The 17463-nt window shown below is 42.4% G+C and overlaps 1 protein-coding gene across 5 annotated transcripts in view; it reads left to right on the forward strand.

Annotated features, from left to right (window-relative positions):
* Positions 1-550: 550 nt before the first annotated feature.
* The window catches only part of LOC139581301 (fibroblast growth factor 13-like), a 189358-nt gene continuing 172445 nt past the window's right edge, over positions 551-17463 (forward strand). Inside the window, exons 1-2 of one of the 5 annotated variants that reach the window (XM_071410901.1) lie at positions 551-821; positions 3332-3500. In XM_071410901.1, coding sequence (XP_071267002.1) covers positions 3452-3500 — 49 coding nt within the window. In that variant the 5' untranslated portion in view covers positions 551-821; positions 3332-3451. Of the gene's footprint in view, positions 822-1705; positions 1975-1995; positions 2076-2517; positions 3048-3331; positions 3501-17463 lie in introns of those variants that run through there. The other 4 variants (XM_071410902.1, XM_071410903.1, XM_071410905.1 and 1 more) reach the window with 4 other exon arrangements.

Raw genomic sequence — 17463 nt, forward strand, 5'->3', positions numbered from 1 at the left:
AGGAAAAGGATCGAGAAAAATTGTCCAAACCCAATCACAAACCATCCTCAAACAGAGGGCCATGTCTATAAACAACAAGAGCTGGCTAAAATAATGTTTTTTAAGGTATTTCCACACAGTATTTTCTGATCTTACTTGCCTTTTGTCTAGACTGCTCTTTATTGTTTAGAGTAGTCTCGAGGTTGATTTTCAGCGTTAATGTTTTTTATTTGAGTTATTTGAGTTATTTATTTGAGTTACTTTAGATGTCAACTAAAAACAATGTAATGATGAAAGAATGATGTGTGGGAAAATGCATATATTCCATCATTGAAATTTCGCAGGGTCTATATTGGCCAGTTAGAGCTATTCTTCCCTTCCAGGAGGCAGAAGGGAAGCTCATGTCGGCATCTACAGTTGGTAGTACTTTAAATAACTTGACAGACTTGAGGATGAGAAAATAAAGCTGAAAGGTGTCCAGTTTCCACACACAAAAAAAACCTGTATAGATCCTGTAACCGTCAACCGCAGCCTTTATTTCTGCCGGGCCAGGTGATGTGACACAACGCATGCAGGGGTCGACCTAGGACCGTACTTCGTAGTTCTACGTCTTGACACACGCTAGAGCGGGACAAGTTAGTGTTACGAGGCAATGTTGCTCGGTTTGTTTATTGAACAGTTCGGGAGCTTTCGATTTGATTAACACACATTGGTCGTCTGTCTAGGAGGACTGAATGCACATTTTACACGTGTTAAATGAGGTGTGAACGCTGACCTTAACTGTTTCTATGTTGATTTTCTCATCTTCCACCGCCAAGGCTATAATTCACTCTCAGAATAAGGTAAGGGCGCAGTTTCTGCATGATGACTGTTCTCATCTAATTCAAGACAAAACACTCCCACTTTATAACAAAATTTCACTTAAATTACGAAGGCCTAATTACAGCCTAATTATTTTGGCAGGTAGATTGTATCGTGATTACAGCTATAGGTAGTAAGACTACCTTTTTTAAAAATGTTTTATAAACCCTAATGGGATAATCATACATGAGGTGCTGTTGAGTTGTTTGCAAATCTTAAACATTAAAAACAAGCAACATAGTCTAATAAACTCAATGTATACCGTATCAGTGCATGTAATCTTTGTTATGAAATCAAACATTTCAAATTTTAGACAGCCACAATAACATTTATTTTGGCATTGTGATAGCATGCTGAAATGTTTGCGCGGGGTAATTGGCCCAGTGACAGGAATGTGAGGGTTGACGACTGTGTACATACACCAGCCATAACAAACATGTATTTCCATAATTCCGTTAGTTAATCCACGGTCTTGCGAATATATATATATATTGTGGATGTATACATTCGTAATGAGGGCTTTCAGCCTAGAGCGTTCCGTTGCTTGGGGGATTTGTACCAACGAGTGCCCATTCACTTTTGTGTTGTGTAAAATATGTGCTTCCCGAAGTTGTTTGTGTAGGTCTATTTGTCTACTATTTTTTTTATTGATTGTGATTGTAATTTTTTTTCCGTTGCACCTGCTGCTATATGATTGATCAAATTAATCAACGACCAACTAGACAACTAAAGGTAATTATAACTTCACAGGACTCAAACATGTTAATTCGAATAAAGGTGCAGCCAATTATAATAATTATGCGTGCATTGCCATCTCTCCTAAAACAGTATTTCTCCCAGATATCGACATGTACACTAGGCCTATTGGCTAATGTTTGCCTTCCCCTGTGTATATGTCAGCGCAGCAAAACGTAAAGGTTTTTAAAGGCACCAATTTTGAAACGGAATAACCTATTGAAGCAATATCTTGCATGCAGCCTTTCCTATTTATTTATCCGTTAACATCTGATACTTTGGGTGAATGTTTACGCATTCACTTCATTTACGCATTCACTTCAGACATATTGTGTGGGCAAGTGCTCTGACATTCGTTGTCGATACAACAGTTTCTGCTTCGCCATCTCGCGCATCAAGGTGAGTTATTTATTTTAGTGACTGGAGACTTGCTCCACTTTCCGTGGACTCCTACTTATGGGCTATATGCTTGGACTACTTTTGACTAGACATCTAATACTGTAAGTTATCAGCTTAATTGGCTGGTCTGTGACAATGTATGTCAACGATATTTTACACGAAGAGCGTCTGTTGCGGGCTGTTGTTTCGGTAATTGGCACTTGTGTGTAAAGTTCTAGCCTAAATAAACACGTTTCGCCAAAGCTTATTTACTTTCTTAGACACTGAATTGTTTCTAATTTGACATGATTCCAATAGCATGTGGCTAACCATACTGTCATGTATTTATATCGTGAAAGTTGGTTAGGCTATGTGTAGGCTAAAAAACAACTCGCTTATTTTGGCTATTGGTTTCCTTCAGACTGTTTTATAAGTAAACACTAGCATACAACAAGCAAACAAATGAATAGATGGTTCTTGTCAATGTGGCTTAATCTGCTGCCCGGCCGCTCTTCTTGATTCTACAGTAGGCTATTTGACGCCTCGGGCAGGTCAACACCGCTACTCCAACGCGCGCGTTTAGTGCAACGGTGGATCGAAGCGGACTTTAAACAATTGATTTCCATGCCCTAAATGCATTGCTTTTATAAAACGCATAGAGCTAAACTTAATATAATCGACTGTGCATATGTGTTAGTGATGGAATACAGCGCTCACTTTGTGGATCCTGTTGATCTGTGTGCTATTTGCCCGCGTGTTAGATGCCTTAGAAGAGCTCGTGTTGAATAGAATAGTCACTATAGGCTTCTAGAAAGCCAGGTTTCGTCAGTTGTAGTGGATGGAATTTGCGGGTACTCGATGTGTAGACGATTGCTCATTAGAGGTAATCTTAATTTGATGCCCTTTCCGTTTTTCTCTGACGTCGACTGACACGCGCTTTGAAGCCTTGCATTTATGTTCGTAGTTTTTTGGTCAGTTCCTTTGTCACAGCCGACGAGGTGGTTATTTTCGCATGCAGCATAGCGGTATTCCGGTTGGAAGCGTTTTTCTTTATCAATGTGCATTGATGTAGCAGAAAACGTGGAGGAGATAAGGTAAGAAAATATAGTATTCAAACGCTTTTACGATGGTAATGGTCCATGGATACAACGACGTTTCTTTTCCAATTTTCCAGATGCGCTTTTGTGAACTCAATTGTGTAGGCTATGTGATTAGAATGTATCAATAACTGGATACATCCATTGATAGCCTGCGCCATACATGGAATCATAATAGCATCACAGGTTTGCTTTGTTTGTGGTCCTCTCTTGATAAAACTTGTTTCATCAAAACGGAATCTTAAAAAGACTAATTGCCCTGTTTTCTAATTGTCTAACAGAACCCTTATCTCAGCACCTGGTAGCTTTGGAAAGGATTTCATTGAAGAAACTGTCTGCAAGCGATTGAACGTATTTCCATTCTTGTCTAAATCGGGAATTACACGTCCAAACTGGGATCTATGAGCGGAAAAGTGGCGAAGCCAAAAGAAGATAAGGATGCTTCCAAGGGTAAGAATCGAGCCTTGCAATGCACAGATTGCTGCCCCTAAATCACTGGTTTAAAGCGACCGTGCGCTCATTCATCTCCCACACATCCTCCGCTCGCCCTTTGAGATTTCTGAATACAATAGTTAGACCAGCTACTGAATGGCGCGTCATAACACCCGAGATGTGTCTAGCTGGTCACGTTTTAGACCCGGCCTGTAGCCATCTACACTTAGCACATGTTATAACCTAATTATTACGCACATACTGTATACTATTTATTGGTTTCATTATTTAAACAATAAATATCTGCAAATAATAATCCATTCATATAAAACCAAAAACCACAACAAAAATAAAACAGTCTAGTGCATTTCAATGAGCATTGGTCAACCTACATGAATGGTCGTGCTGTCGCTTTAACGTGATGGCAGTGAACTACAATGTCACTGACATCCAGTTGAAATGTCCCCCTGTTGTTCTTTCTTGCACCTTTTACGCGGGTTTGCTTTTGCCAAGCTCTCAACATCACATCCTAATCATACACAGGGGTGTTCCATGCCAAGTAATGACGTGGGCACACCATTTGTTTTGGTAGCTCGTGCGCTAATGACTTAATGCGTGAAAAATTGCCTCTGCATGTCTCTAGAAAAGCATCGGTTCGTCGGGATGTAAACTGGCGAACCATTGCCATGGAGACAAAGGGGGGGCAGGGTTGCCAGAGAAACCTCTACGAGATAAATCTGTGCGCGCTCTACATCGAGGTTGTGTGCGACATTTCTCCCGATGGCACGCACAGGCTTTTATCCCTTTGTTTTGATTGATTGCGTATTTTGTCAATTGAGGCAATCAATGGCAAGGCATCCCATCAAATCAGAATCTCTAACAGCTGGAAACTGACAAAGAGGCAGTCAATGTGGAGTCATATCCAATTACAAAATAATTTATTCAGGATTAGTCTGCTTTATATTAGTAGGCTATTTTGAATCTATCAATAGCCTTTGACTCCATTGAAAGGAATGTTTGTTTTGATTATCTGCATATTCAAATTGTATTATGATTACAGCAAATATTATATTTGAATTATAACCACTACCTTCCCTGGTTGTCATGTTTCCTCCCGTATTTGGTAAATACTGGGCTATTCAACCTAAACAGATATACGTTTCAATCTGTTGACATCACATATTGTTGGTTTCAATGCATGTCTAATAGACTATATTCCAAACATGTTATTTTGTGAAATTTCTCCAGCTCCAGAGCATGGATCTTTTTCTTTGTCCTCAAATTATTTTGTTCCTTTTTTTTTGTTCTGAGCATTGCTTTATTATTTGCCAGGGTAAATTGGACTTGCAGGCTAATGCAGTTGACTTGTGCATGCTTTCACTCATTGAGATGTTTTCACCTCAAGTTACCACTGCACTTTCCAGACGCCTAGGTCTGTGTTGAATCCCATTATGCATCAGAGGTGCTTAGATTAATTCAGGTTTTAATTAACTTAATTTTAGTTTAGCCTCAGACACTAACCAGCACTTACAGAGGATGAGTGAACGATCTACTAGGCATATAGCACTAGGTTTTAGAGATGTCAATAGTTGTCCATATGGTAGAGATGTCAGTAGTTGTCCATATGGTAGAGATGTCAGTAGTTGTCCATATGACCATCACTTTTTATTAACTGTCTTTGGAGTTAAGCTTTGGATCAATTCCACTGCTCTTTTTAAGAACAATATGGCATTGAAGGAAGGGATTTAAACCCTGGAAATAATGAAATGAAGTTCCAGCCTTAGATTAATCCCTATGCTTGCGTAACAGTGGGACAACGTGTTAGCACATGTCACCAAAAGCTTTGACTCTTGGTGTTTCTTAAGGGCTCGATTCAATCCGCAGCGTTTAAGAACCGCGTTATAGCGCGACCGAAATGTAAAAGTCATTCACGATTGAGCCCACATATGCAACGTTTACCGTGAATGCAGTGTCTGCAAATGCGGGAACATTGCATTTCAATTTCAATCGCGCAGATCTTCAGCACTACGGATTAAATCGAGCCCCCATGAAAGAAATGATATCCATTCTCTGTGCGTTGGCTCACTCAGTGAAAGGCCATGCTTCACCTCTTCATATGATTGGAGCACATCCTGTTCTAGCACATGTGATTACAGAACGGCAGAGAGCAAACAGTCTCAGGCAGGGAGGCAGGGATACAGCTGCCTTCCAGTATCAAGGCAAGCAAATAATTTTGTTAGCCTGAATTGGTGCGTCAAAGCCCCATGACATAGCCGCTATATCCCGGCCTTAACCATAGCATCCCAGAGCCTGGGAAATCAATGACCTTTGACCCTCTTTTCTGGTCTTCTGACAAAGTCTCTTGGGATTGGATGTGTTGTGGGTTTGGGAATAGCCTAATACAGCAAAAAGCCCAAGTTCCAATTCATAATGGACAATGAAAGTTGTATTCTTCTCCATAAAGCACTCATCAAAGTGTAACATAGTACTTTCTCTCTCCCAGGCTCTTTGGGGCCTGCATTTTTATAGACAGACCTCTTGGGTTGTGTTTGTCAGAGTCAGACAGTGGATTCATGCCTGCCTCTGGAACGGCCTATCCATGCCGAGTGGAAGGCATAAGTCTTGCATATTTGCCGCCATATTAAGTTATCCGACCAGCCACATTGGCCAATCAATAAATATCCAAGGGAATGGGAGTTTGGAGTCACTGCTTTATGAATCACAAAGGAGCCAGCTCTTCCCTGCACTACTGTGACACCTGTGCTAAACTCTGGCTAAACAACACACTGCCTACACTATCATTACCGTCTTTTGATCTAGTAGCTGGCTGGCTCTCTCGGAAGCCCACTTTAAATAGGATGGGGTCGATTCCAGGAAAAGACAATGGAGGAGATTAGAATAGTGCCTAAAGGGTCTTGTCGTCTTTTACACCAAATCACCATGATGGGGTTATGTTATTAACTCAGCACTGCGTTTGGGGAATGTCATGGAGCTAAATCACCAACCAGGCACTGAGAAGTGATCCTTTAGTACAGTATACGTACAGTATAGCATTTTATCAAAATACTCAAATAGCCTTGATCATAGTCACCTAAGTTGACAAAGATGAACAAAAAAAGACTATAAAATAAATAATACCAATGCTGAGCTGTAGGCTTAGAAAAGTGCTCTGAGAAAGAGATTTTGTTTAAGAAGTAATACATTTTTTTAAACGACTCGCGTCAAAGTCAAACAAATTTCAATCTGCATTAAACATTCAATAAAAAAAGTAAAAAAATGCATCATATGAGGATGATTTCTGTATTTAAAAAGTTGCATATCTTAAACTTGATTGATGACAGTCCCAAAATGTTTTGCTTATGTCAGCAATGGACTAATGAAACAAATACCAAAATATTGTTTTTGGGTGGAATTTTCTTTTGAAGGAACTATTGTGGCCTTGCATGGCTTCTTGTTTCACTTGGGTATAAAAACGAGGTAACACGCAAAAAATAAATGTACCAATTACCGCTATTAGGGGAATAATGAAGGAGTTTAAAACCATGGGAAAAGTGGTAAACTTGCTTGAAAAGGATGCATCCAAGGGCCACAGTTGGAGAATTACAGAACTTGGTCGCATCTTGGGATCCCCAAGTCTCCAAATATACAATTGGACGCAACCTCCATGCCAATAGGCTCCTCGGAAGGGTTGGCAGAAAAAAATACTTCATTTAGAGCAACCAACAGATGTAAATGCCTGGAGTTTGCTAAACACACTTGGATTGGAACCGGGTGTTATGGGTTTGGGGACGAAAGAAGGAAGCATATGCAGAAAATAACCTGGCTGTTTTGCTTCCACTGGTCCTGGGGGCCTTGTTAAGGTCAACATCATCATGAACTTGACCAAGTACCAGGACATTTTAGAGAAAAACCTGGTTGCCAGGATGTTGAAACTTGGCTGCAAGTGGATCTACCAACAATACAATGACCCCAAGCACACATCAAAATCCACAAAGAAATGGTTATTTGACCACAAAATCAATATTTTGCAATGGCCATCTCAGTCTTCGGACTCGAACCCCATTGGAAACCTGTGGTTTGATTTGAAGAGGGCAGTCCACAAGAGCAGATTTAAGGATATGGAGGATCTTGAAATATTCTGTATGGAGGAATGGTCTATGATTCCTCCCAATGTGTTCTCCAATCTCATAAAAAAATGTAAGGCAAAAAAAGCAAAATATATAGAGTTGAAGTCGGAAGTTTACATAAACTGAGGTTAAATGTATTAGGCTAAAGTGTTTCACAATTCCTGACATTTAATCCTAGTAAAAAGTCTTAGTTGCTAGGATCACCACTTTATTTTAAGAATGTGAAATGTCAGAATAATAGTAGAGATTTATTTCAGCTTTTATTTATTTCATCACATTCCCAGTTGGTCAGAAGTTTACATACACCCAATTAGTATTTGGTAGCATTGCCTTTAAATTGTTCAACTTGGGTCAAACGTTTCAGGTAGCCTTCCACAAGCTTCCCACAATAAGTTGGGTGAATTTTGGCCTATTCCTCCTGACAGAGCTGGTGTAACTGAGTCAGGTTTGTAGGCCTCCTTTCTTTCACATGCTTTTTTAGTTCTGCCCACAAATTTTCTATAGGATTGAGGTCAGGGCTTTATGATGGCCACTCCAATACCTTGACTTTGTTGTCCTTAAGCCATTTTGCCACAATTTGGATGTATGCTTGGGGTCATTGTCCATTTGGAAGATCCATTTACGACCAAGCTTTAACTTCCTGACTGATGTCTTGAGATGTTGCTTCAATATATCCACAACACTTTCCTATCTCATGATGCCATCTATTTTGTGAAGTGCACCAGTCCCACCTGCAGCAAAGCACCCCCACAACATGACGCTGCCAACCCTGTGCTTTACGGTTGGTATGGTGTTCTTCGACTTGCAAGTCTCCCCCTTTTTCCTCCAAACATAACGATGGACATTATGGCCTAAAAGTTATTTTTTTGTTTCATCAGACTAGAGGACATTTCTCCAAAAAGTACGATCTTTGTCCACATGTGCAGTTGCAAACCGTAGTCTGGCTTTTTTATGGCGGTTTTGGAGCAGTGGCTTCTTCCTTGCTGAGCATCCTTTCAGGTTATGTCGATATAGAGCTCGTTTTACTGTGGATATAGATACTTTTGTAACTATTTCCTCCAGCATATTCACAAGGTCCTTTGCTGTTGTTCTGGGATTGATTTGCACTTTTCGCACCAAAGTGCGTTCATCCCCGAGGAGACAGAAGGCGTCTCTTTCCTGAGCGGTACGACGGCTGCGTGGTCCCATGGTGTTTATACTTGGGTACCATTGTTTGTACAGATGAACGTGGTACCTTCAGGCATTTGGAAATTGCTCCCAAGGATGAACCAGACTTGTGGAGGCCTACATTTTTTTTCTGAGGTCTTGGCTGATTTCTTTAGAATTTCCCATGATGTCAAGCAAAGAGGCACTGAGTTTGAAGCTAGGCCTTGAAAAACATCCACAGGTACACCTCCAATTGATACAAATTAGCCTATCAGAAGCTTCTATAGACATGACATCATTTCTGGAATTTTCCAAGCTGTTTAAAGGCACAGTCAGCTTAGTGTATGTAAACTTCTGACCCACTGAAATTGTGATACAGTGAAATAATCTGTCTGTAAACAATTGTTGGAGAAATTACTTGTGTCATGCACAAAGTAGATGTCCTATCCAACTTACCAAATCTATAGTTTGTTGACAAGACATTTGTGGCGTGGTTGAAAAATTTGTTTTAATGCCTCCAACCTAAGTGTATGTAAATTTCCGATTTCAACTGTATATTACTTGTTAAACAAAGTCTCTTTCTCTGAGGAATTGTATTAGTATAAACAAATTTTATTTTTAAGAAAATGTAGCATACTATATAGCTCAGTATTTGATATATATTTTTTAGACCGTCTTGTTCCCTCATCCCCTTTATCAAGGGTGCCAATCATTTTGGAGGTGACTGTTTATCACTCACTCCTAAAGTACTGTACTTCTTTACCCTGCAATCGTAGTAGTAGCACATACAGTACCAGTCAAAAGTTGGGACACACCGACTCATTCAAGGGTTTTCATTTATTTTTTACTATTTTCTACATTGTAGAATAATAGTGAAGACATAAACTATGAAATAACACATATTGAATCATGTAGTAACCAAAAAAGTGTTAAAGAAAATCAAAATATATTTTAGATATTAGGTTCTTCATAGTAGCCACCCTTTGCCTAGATTGCACACTCTTGGTTTTCTCTCAACCAGTTTCATGAGGAATGCTTTTCCTACAGTCTTGAAGGAGTTCCCGCATATGCTGAGCACTTGTTGGCTGCTTTTCCTTCACTCAGCAGTCCAACTCATCCCAAACCATCTCAATCAGGTTACAACACCATCATTCTCCTTCTTGGTCAAATAGCCCTTCCACAGCTTGGAAGTGTGTTTTGGGTCATTGTCCTGTTGAAAAACAAATGATATTCCCACTAAGTGCAAACCAGATGGGATTGTGTATTGCTGCAGAATTCTGTGGTAGCCATGCTGGTTAAGTCTGCCTTGAATTCTAAATAAATCACTGACAGCGTCACCAGCAAAGCACCATCACACCTCCTCCTCCTCCTCCATGCTTCACGGTGAGAACCACACATGCAGAGATCATTTGGACTCATCAGACCAAGGGACAGATTTCCACCGGTCTAATGTCCATCTAATGCTTGTGTTTTTTGGCCAAGCAAGTCTCTTCTTATTATTGGTGTCCTTTAGTAGTGGTTTCTTTGCAGCAATTCGACCATGAAGACCTGATTCACACAGTCTCCTCTGAACAGTTGATTTTGAGATGTGTCTGTTACTTGAACACTCTGAAGCATTTATTTGGGCTGCAATCTGAGGTGCAGTTAACTCTAATGAACTCTGCAGCAGAGAGAACTCTGGGTCTTCCCTTCCTGTGGCGGTCCTCATGAGAGCCAGTTTCATCATAGCCCTTGCTGATTTTTGTGACTGCACTTGAAGAAACTTTAAAAGTTCTTGACATTTTCCGTAATGATGGACTGTCATTTTTCTTTGCTTATTTGAGCTATTCTTGCCATAATATGGACTTGGTCTTTTATCAAATAGGACTGTCTTCTGTATACTACCCCTACCTTGTCACAACACAACTGATTGGCTCAAAGCTAAGGATCCTGGGACTAAACACCTCCCTCTGCAACTGGATCCTGGACTTCCTGACGTGCCGCCCCCAGGTGGTGAGGGTAGGTAGCAACACATCTGCCACGCTGATCCTCAACACTGGAGCTCCACAGGGGTGCATGCATAGTCCCGTCCTGTACTCCCTGTTCACCCACGACTGCATGGCCGGACACGACTCCAACACCATCATTAAGTTTGCAGACGACACAACAGTGGTAGGCCTGATCACAGACAACGATGAGACAGCCTGTAGGGAGGAGGTCAGAGACCTGGCCGTGTGGTGCCAGAATAACAACCTATCCCTCAACGTAGCCAAGTCTAAGGAGATGATTGGGGACTACAGGAAAAGGAGGACCGAGCACGCCCCCATTCTCATCGACGGGGCTGTAGTGGAGCAGGTTGAGAGCTTCAAGTTCCTCGGTGTCCACAACAACAACAAACTAGAATGGTCCAAACACACCAAGACAGTCGTGAAGAGGGCACGACAAAGCCTATTCCCCCTCAGGAAACTGAAAAGAGTTGGCATGGGTCCTAAGATTCTCAAAAGGTTCTACAGCTGCAACATCAAGAGCATCCTGACTGGTTGCATCACTGCCTGGTACGGCAATTGCTCGGCCTCTGTCCGCAAGGCACTACAGAGGGTAGTGCGTATGGCCCAGTACATCACTGGTGCTAAGCTGCCTGCCATCCAGGACCTCTACACCAGGCGGTGTCAGAGGAAGGCCCTAAAAATTGTCAAAGACCCCAGCCACCCCAGTCATAGACTGTTCTCTCTACTACCGCATGGCAAGCGGTACCGTAGTTCCAAGTTTAGGACAAAAAGGCTTCTCAACAGTTTTTACCACCAAGCCATAAGACTCCTGAACAGGTAATCAAATGGCTACCCGGACTATTTGCATAGTGTGCCCCCCCCCCCCCCCCAAACCCTCTTTTTACATTGGCTAACCGGGCTATCTGCATTGTGTCCCACCACCCACCAACCCCTCTTTTACGCTACTGCTACTCTCTGTTCATCATACATACGCTACTGCTACTCTCTGTTCATCATACACTGCTCAAAAAAATTAAGGGAACACTAAAATAACACATCCTAGATCTGAATGAATTAAATATTCTTATTAAATACTTTTTTCTTTACATAGTTGAATGTGCTGACAACAAAATCACACAAAAATTATCAATGGAAATCAAATTTATCAACCCATGGAGGTCTGGATTTGGAGTCACACTCAAAATTAAAGTGGAAAACCACACTACAGGCTGATACAACTTTGATGTAATGTCCTTAAAACAAGTCAAAATGAGGCTCAGTAGTGTGTGTGGCCTCCACGTGCCTGTATGACCTCCCTACAACACCTGGGCATGCTCCTGATGAGGTGGCGGATGGTCTCCTGAGGGATCTCCTCCCAGACCTGGACTAAAGCATCCGCCAACTCCTGGACAGTCTGTGGTGCAACATGGCGTTGGTGGATGGAGCGAGACATGATGTCCCAGATGTGCTCAATTGGATTCAGGTCTGGGGAACGGGCGAGCCAGTGCATAGCATCAATGCCTTCCTCTTGCAGGAACTGCTGACACACTCCAGGCACATGAGGTCTAGCATTGTCTTGCATTAGGAGGAACCCAGGGCCAACCGCACCAGCATATGGTCTCACAAGGGGTCTGAGGATCTCATCTCGGTACCTAATGGCAGTCAGGCTACCTCTGGCGAGCACATGGAGGGCTGTGCGGCCCCCCAAAGAATTGCCACCCCACCCCACACCATGACTGACCCACCGCCAAACCGGTCATGCTGGAGGATGTTGCAGGCAGCAGAACGTTCTCCGTGGCGTCTCCAGACTCTGTCACGTCTGTCACATGTGCTCATGTGCTCAGTGTGAACCTGCTTTCATCTGTGAAGAGCACAGGGCGCCAGTGGCGAATTTGCCAATCTTGGTGTTCTCTGGCAAATGCCAAACGTCCTGCACGGTGTTGGGCTGTAAGCACAACCCCCACCTGTGGACGTCGGGCCCTCATACCACCCTCATGGAGTCTGTTTCTGACCGTTTGAGCAGACATATGCACATTTGTGGCCTGCTGGAGGTCATTTTGCAGGGCTCTGGCAGTGCTCCTCCTTGCACAAAGGCGGAGGTAGCGGTCCTGCTGCTGGGTTGTTGCCCTCCTACGGCCTCCTCCACGTCTCCTGATGTACTGGCCTGTCTCCTGGTAGCGCCTCCATGCTCTGGACACTACGCTGACAGACACAGCAAACCTTCTTGCCACAGCTCGCATTGATGTGCCATCCTGGATGAGCTGCACTACCTGAGCCACTTGTGTGGGTTGTAGACTCCGTCTCATGCTACCACTAAAGTGAAAGCACCGCCAGCATTCAAAAGTGACCAAAACATCAGCCAGGAAGCATAGGAACTGAGAAGTGGTCTGTGGTCACCACCTGCAGAACCACTCCTTTATTGGGGGTGTCTTGCTAATTGCCTATAATTTCCACCTGTTGTCTATTCCATTTGCACAACAGCATGTGAAATTTATTGTCAATCAGTGTTGCTTCCTAAGTGGACAGTTTGATTTCACAGAAGTGTGATTGACTTGGAGTTACATTGTGTTGTTTAAGTGTCCCCTTTATTTTTTTGAGCAGTGTATATGCATAGTCACTTTAACCATATCTACATGTACATACTACCTCAATCAGCCTGACTAACCGGTGTCTGTATGTAGCCTCGCTACTTTTATAGCCTCGCTACTGTTAATAGCCTGTCTTTTTACTGTTTTATTTCTTTGCTTACCTATTGTTCACTTAACACCTTTTTGCACTATTGGTTAGAGCCTGTAAGTAAGCATTTCACTGTACACCTGTTGTATTCGGCGCACTTGACAAATAGATTTTGATTTGATTTGAAATGCAAAAATTTACTTTTGACAAGGCACACCTGTGAATTGAAATGCATTCCAGGTGGCTACCTCATGAAGCTGGTTGAGAGAATGCCAAAGCTGGGTTCAAAGCTGTCATCAAGGCAAAGGGTGGCTACTATGAAGAATCTCAAATCTAAAATATATTTTGATTTGTTTCACACTTTTTTGGTTACTACATGATTCCATATGTGTTATTTCATAGTTTTGATGTCTTCACTATTATTCTACAATGTAGAAAATAGTAAAAATAAAGAAAAACCCTTGATTGAGTAGGTGTGTCCAAACGTTTTAACGTGTGTGCTGTGGAAAACCTCAGACGTAAGTGGGACGGTCTTAACTGGAGCTGTTGGAGTTTGAATGATGGGTAAGAGGGTATACATTTACATTTAAGTCATTTAGCAGACGCTCTTATCCAGAGCGACTTACAAATTGACTCTGTCTCTGAATGAACCCGGCTGGATCCCCATACAACGTCTCCTCATGTCTTCACTTCACAATGATTTGGTTCTGCACAGCACATTTGACATTGAGTATGTAACCCAATGAAATACATTGAAACATATACTTGTAGTTAGTACAGTAGTAGTAGCACATGCATTTAGTATATTTACGAGTTCAATTTTTAATTATCATTTCGTGTTAACACTGATAACATTTTCCAGAGTATAGACAAAGGAGATGTGTCGGCAGCACCGGGCGGTGTGCCCTGTCAGTTTTCACGGTGCTGACGCAGATCCGGCTGCACTGCCCTAAGAAGGCTGGCTCGCCGCCGCTCATCAGAGACCCGCGCCGCCCTGAGATGTTTGGGGATGTTCTGGGCTCTGTCTCTCCAGCTCCTCGATCTGCCCGCCATGACCGGGCAGTGTGGGCACTGACGGACAGCCTCTTTGGCTGGCGAGGCACTGCTATTGGTGCTTTCTTGTTGGCCCTGTCTGTCTGTCTCTGTCTGCGTCCTGCTTTGTCCTCAGCCCTCAGAGGCCTGCAATACCATTCAGCACCCAAATATATGCCCAAGGCATGTAAACTTGTGTGTTGTCTCATGTGGTTAATAAAATAAAATCAAAGTTTATTTGTCACGTGCACCGAATACAACCGGTGTAGACCTTACAGTGAAATGCTTACTTACAGGCTCTAACCAACAGTGCATAAAAGGTATTAGGTGAACAATAGGTAAGTAAAGAAATAAAAACAACAGTAAAAAGACTGTGAAAAATAACAGTAGCAAGGCTACATACAGATACCGGTTAGTCAGGCTGATTGAGGTAGTATGTAGATATGGTTAAAGTGAATATGCATATATGATGAACAGAGAGTAACAGTAGCGTAAAAAGAGGGGTTGGTGGGTGGCGGGACATAATGCAGATAGCCCGGTTAGTCAATGTGCGGGGGCACTGGTTGGTCGGGTCAATTGAGGTAGTATGTACATGAATGTGTAGTTAAAGTGACTATGCATATATGATAAACAGAGAGTTGCAGCAGCGTAAAAGAGGGGTGGGGGGGCACCCAAGGCAAAATGGCATGATCCTTTGGTGAAGTGATTTGTCATTACCATTTCCTGGAGTTTTTGTTCATACTGGAAAGCTGCTGTGACTGACCTGGTTGGTTTCAGTCAATTAATTCCAGTAACCATCCAAGGGTACAAGGCCTTACCACACAGTGCGTGTCATCCCCAAAACAATGATGTCAAAAAACAGTACTAAATCTAGTTCCTCTGGCATTTCATCATTGCGTGGCTGGGATCAGTGACCTGCCTTTAAAATCCCTTAAATACCTGGCTGTTATGATGCGTCAGCCAGGCTAATCCTGAAAGCTGTGGTTTTATGAGGTGAATGGGTTTGTATAACGCTGGGTTTCTGGGCCACCGCTGGACTGAATCATGCCTGGGCTCTGATTGCCATTTGCTGTACTACAGCAGTAATTATAGAGGGTGTCCGACTCCTCTCCTAATCCCATTGTCCACGTACTACTGTACTACGTACGCCCTCTCTCTCACCTCACTCTCTGCCTCATTCCCTCTCTTTCTCCTTCTCTCTATTCTCTATTCATCCGTACCCCTGACATCATGGTCTGCCGTTGCTCCCTTGGTACACATCTAAATTGGCCACATCAACTGCCTCTGCTTTCATTTGCGTTCAAAGGGATTGGCACGTTTTAATCCTCATTTAAAGAAAGGACCAAGAGTGAAAACACCGCCTCGTTGCTTGTCCTCGTTACTCATTCCCAGATATTGAAATGCTCACACAGTGCCAATGAGATTTGAGAGTATGTAAGTGTGGATTTGACTCAAATTAGATGTAGTGATTAACTGTAGGGTGATTGTATCAAGCCAGGCTTGAAAGGGTACTTAAGTGATTATCTGTAAAGATTTAATTTGGCTGATTTAAGTCGTTTGTTCATGTCATGACTGATGTTAATGACCCAGTTGTTATTTATACAACGGTTCTCTCTCTCTCTCTCTCATCAAAGTAATGGCTCAAAGGATCACATGACCTCTTTCATGTAGGTGTGGGATTATGTATCGATTCAGGATGTTTGGATTACAGATTACAGCAGCGATTGGATTGTTTTAGATACAGAAATGCACTACCATGCCCTGTAAAAACAATTTCTATCCAAAGATAATCCTCCATAATTGTGGTTATGTGTGTCAAACTGTGCTGATGACAATGACCTCTTCATACAGAGACGGGAAATTCGAATATTTCAGAATAAGTGCCTTTACATTTGGGTGGGGGTCAAATTTAGATTTTGTTTTAATAGTGGCCATACTGACATAAAAAGGTAAAAGGGGATACCTAGTCAGTTTTACAACTGAATGCATTCAACTGAAATGTCTTCCGCATTGAACCCAACCCCTCTGGATCAGAGAGGGGTGGGGGGGGGCTATCTTAATCAACATCCACGTCATCGGCGCCTGGGGAACATTGCGTTAATTGCCTTGCTCGGGCAGAACGACAGATTTTTACCTTGTCAGCTCGGGGATTCGATCCAGCGACCTTTCATTTACTGAACAAGCGCTCCTTCCTGCCAGGCTAACTGCCGACATATAAGCTACATATAGACTATATAGGCTACTGCCCCTTGTCATGAAATCCTCTATTCCACGCAGGCTACTCCATAGTGGGACTGTGATGGGGGCAGGCAAGACTTGGCCTAGTCTACCATTAGAAAAACCTGACTGGTCTATTATGACTAAATTTAGCACACTGACCACATCAGCAAGAAAATGGCCCCTCACTGGTAGCTGTATTTATTATTGTCCCACAGGAGCTACCAATGATGAAGGAGAACCTTCTATGGTTTCTCTTCTTTCCACAAGGCAGAACTCACAATCTCTTGGTTGACGGCGTTCCGATCGTCCCGCTACGCCACCACGTCTGTCAGTTATCAGTTAATGTGACTATTCTCTTATCAGTGATGGCCTTTTTTCAGTCATTTGAGAGTTTTCTGTATAGTTGTTTAATGTTGGTGGAGCGTATTATTCTGTTTTAATGCTTCTCCTGAATCACTATGATAAATCCAATAGTTTCTTGAGTGTACTTTCAACAGAGCTGAGATTTAAGTGCAAAGTGCAGCAATACGGGTAAAACCAGTCGTTGACACAGACATGTTGGCGTAGCAGGAAGATCCAAATTTTGTTCATCAAGATGTGTTCAAATCCTAGGTGAGGACATGTTGAATAATCATTACTGTATAAATAATCATGCACAAAGTAATCATGTGTGTCAAATATGAAAGTTCAAAATGCTGTACGTTGAACGCACTGTTTGTGCGTGTGGGGGTGTCCTTAACCTTGCCAACAGACAAAAAGAGCTGTGAATGGATCAGTGGTTCACCAATCAGGGCCTTGATGGGCTCGGCAACA

This window comes from Salvelinus alpinus, chromosome 7 (genome assembly GCF_045679555.1).
Source record: "Salvelinus alpinus chromosome 7, SLU_Salpinus.1, whole genome shotgun sequence".
In the NCBI taxonomy this organism is placed as follows: domain Eukaryota; kingdom Metazoa; phylum Chordata; class Actinopteri; order Salmoniformes; family Salmonidae; genus Salvelinus; species Salvelinus alpinus.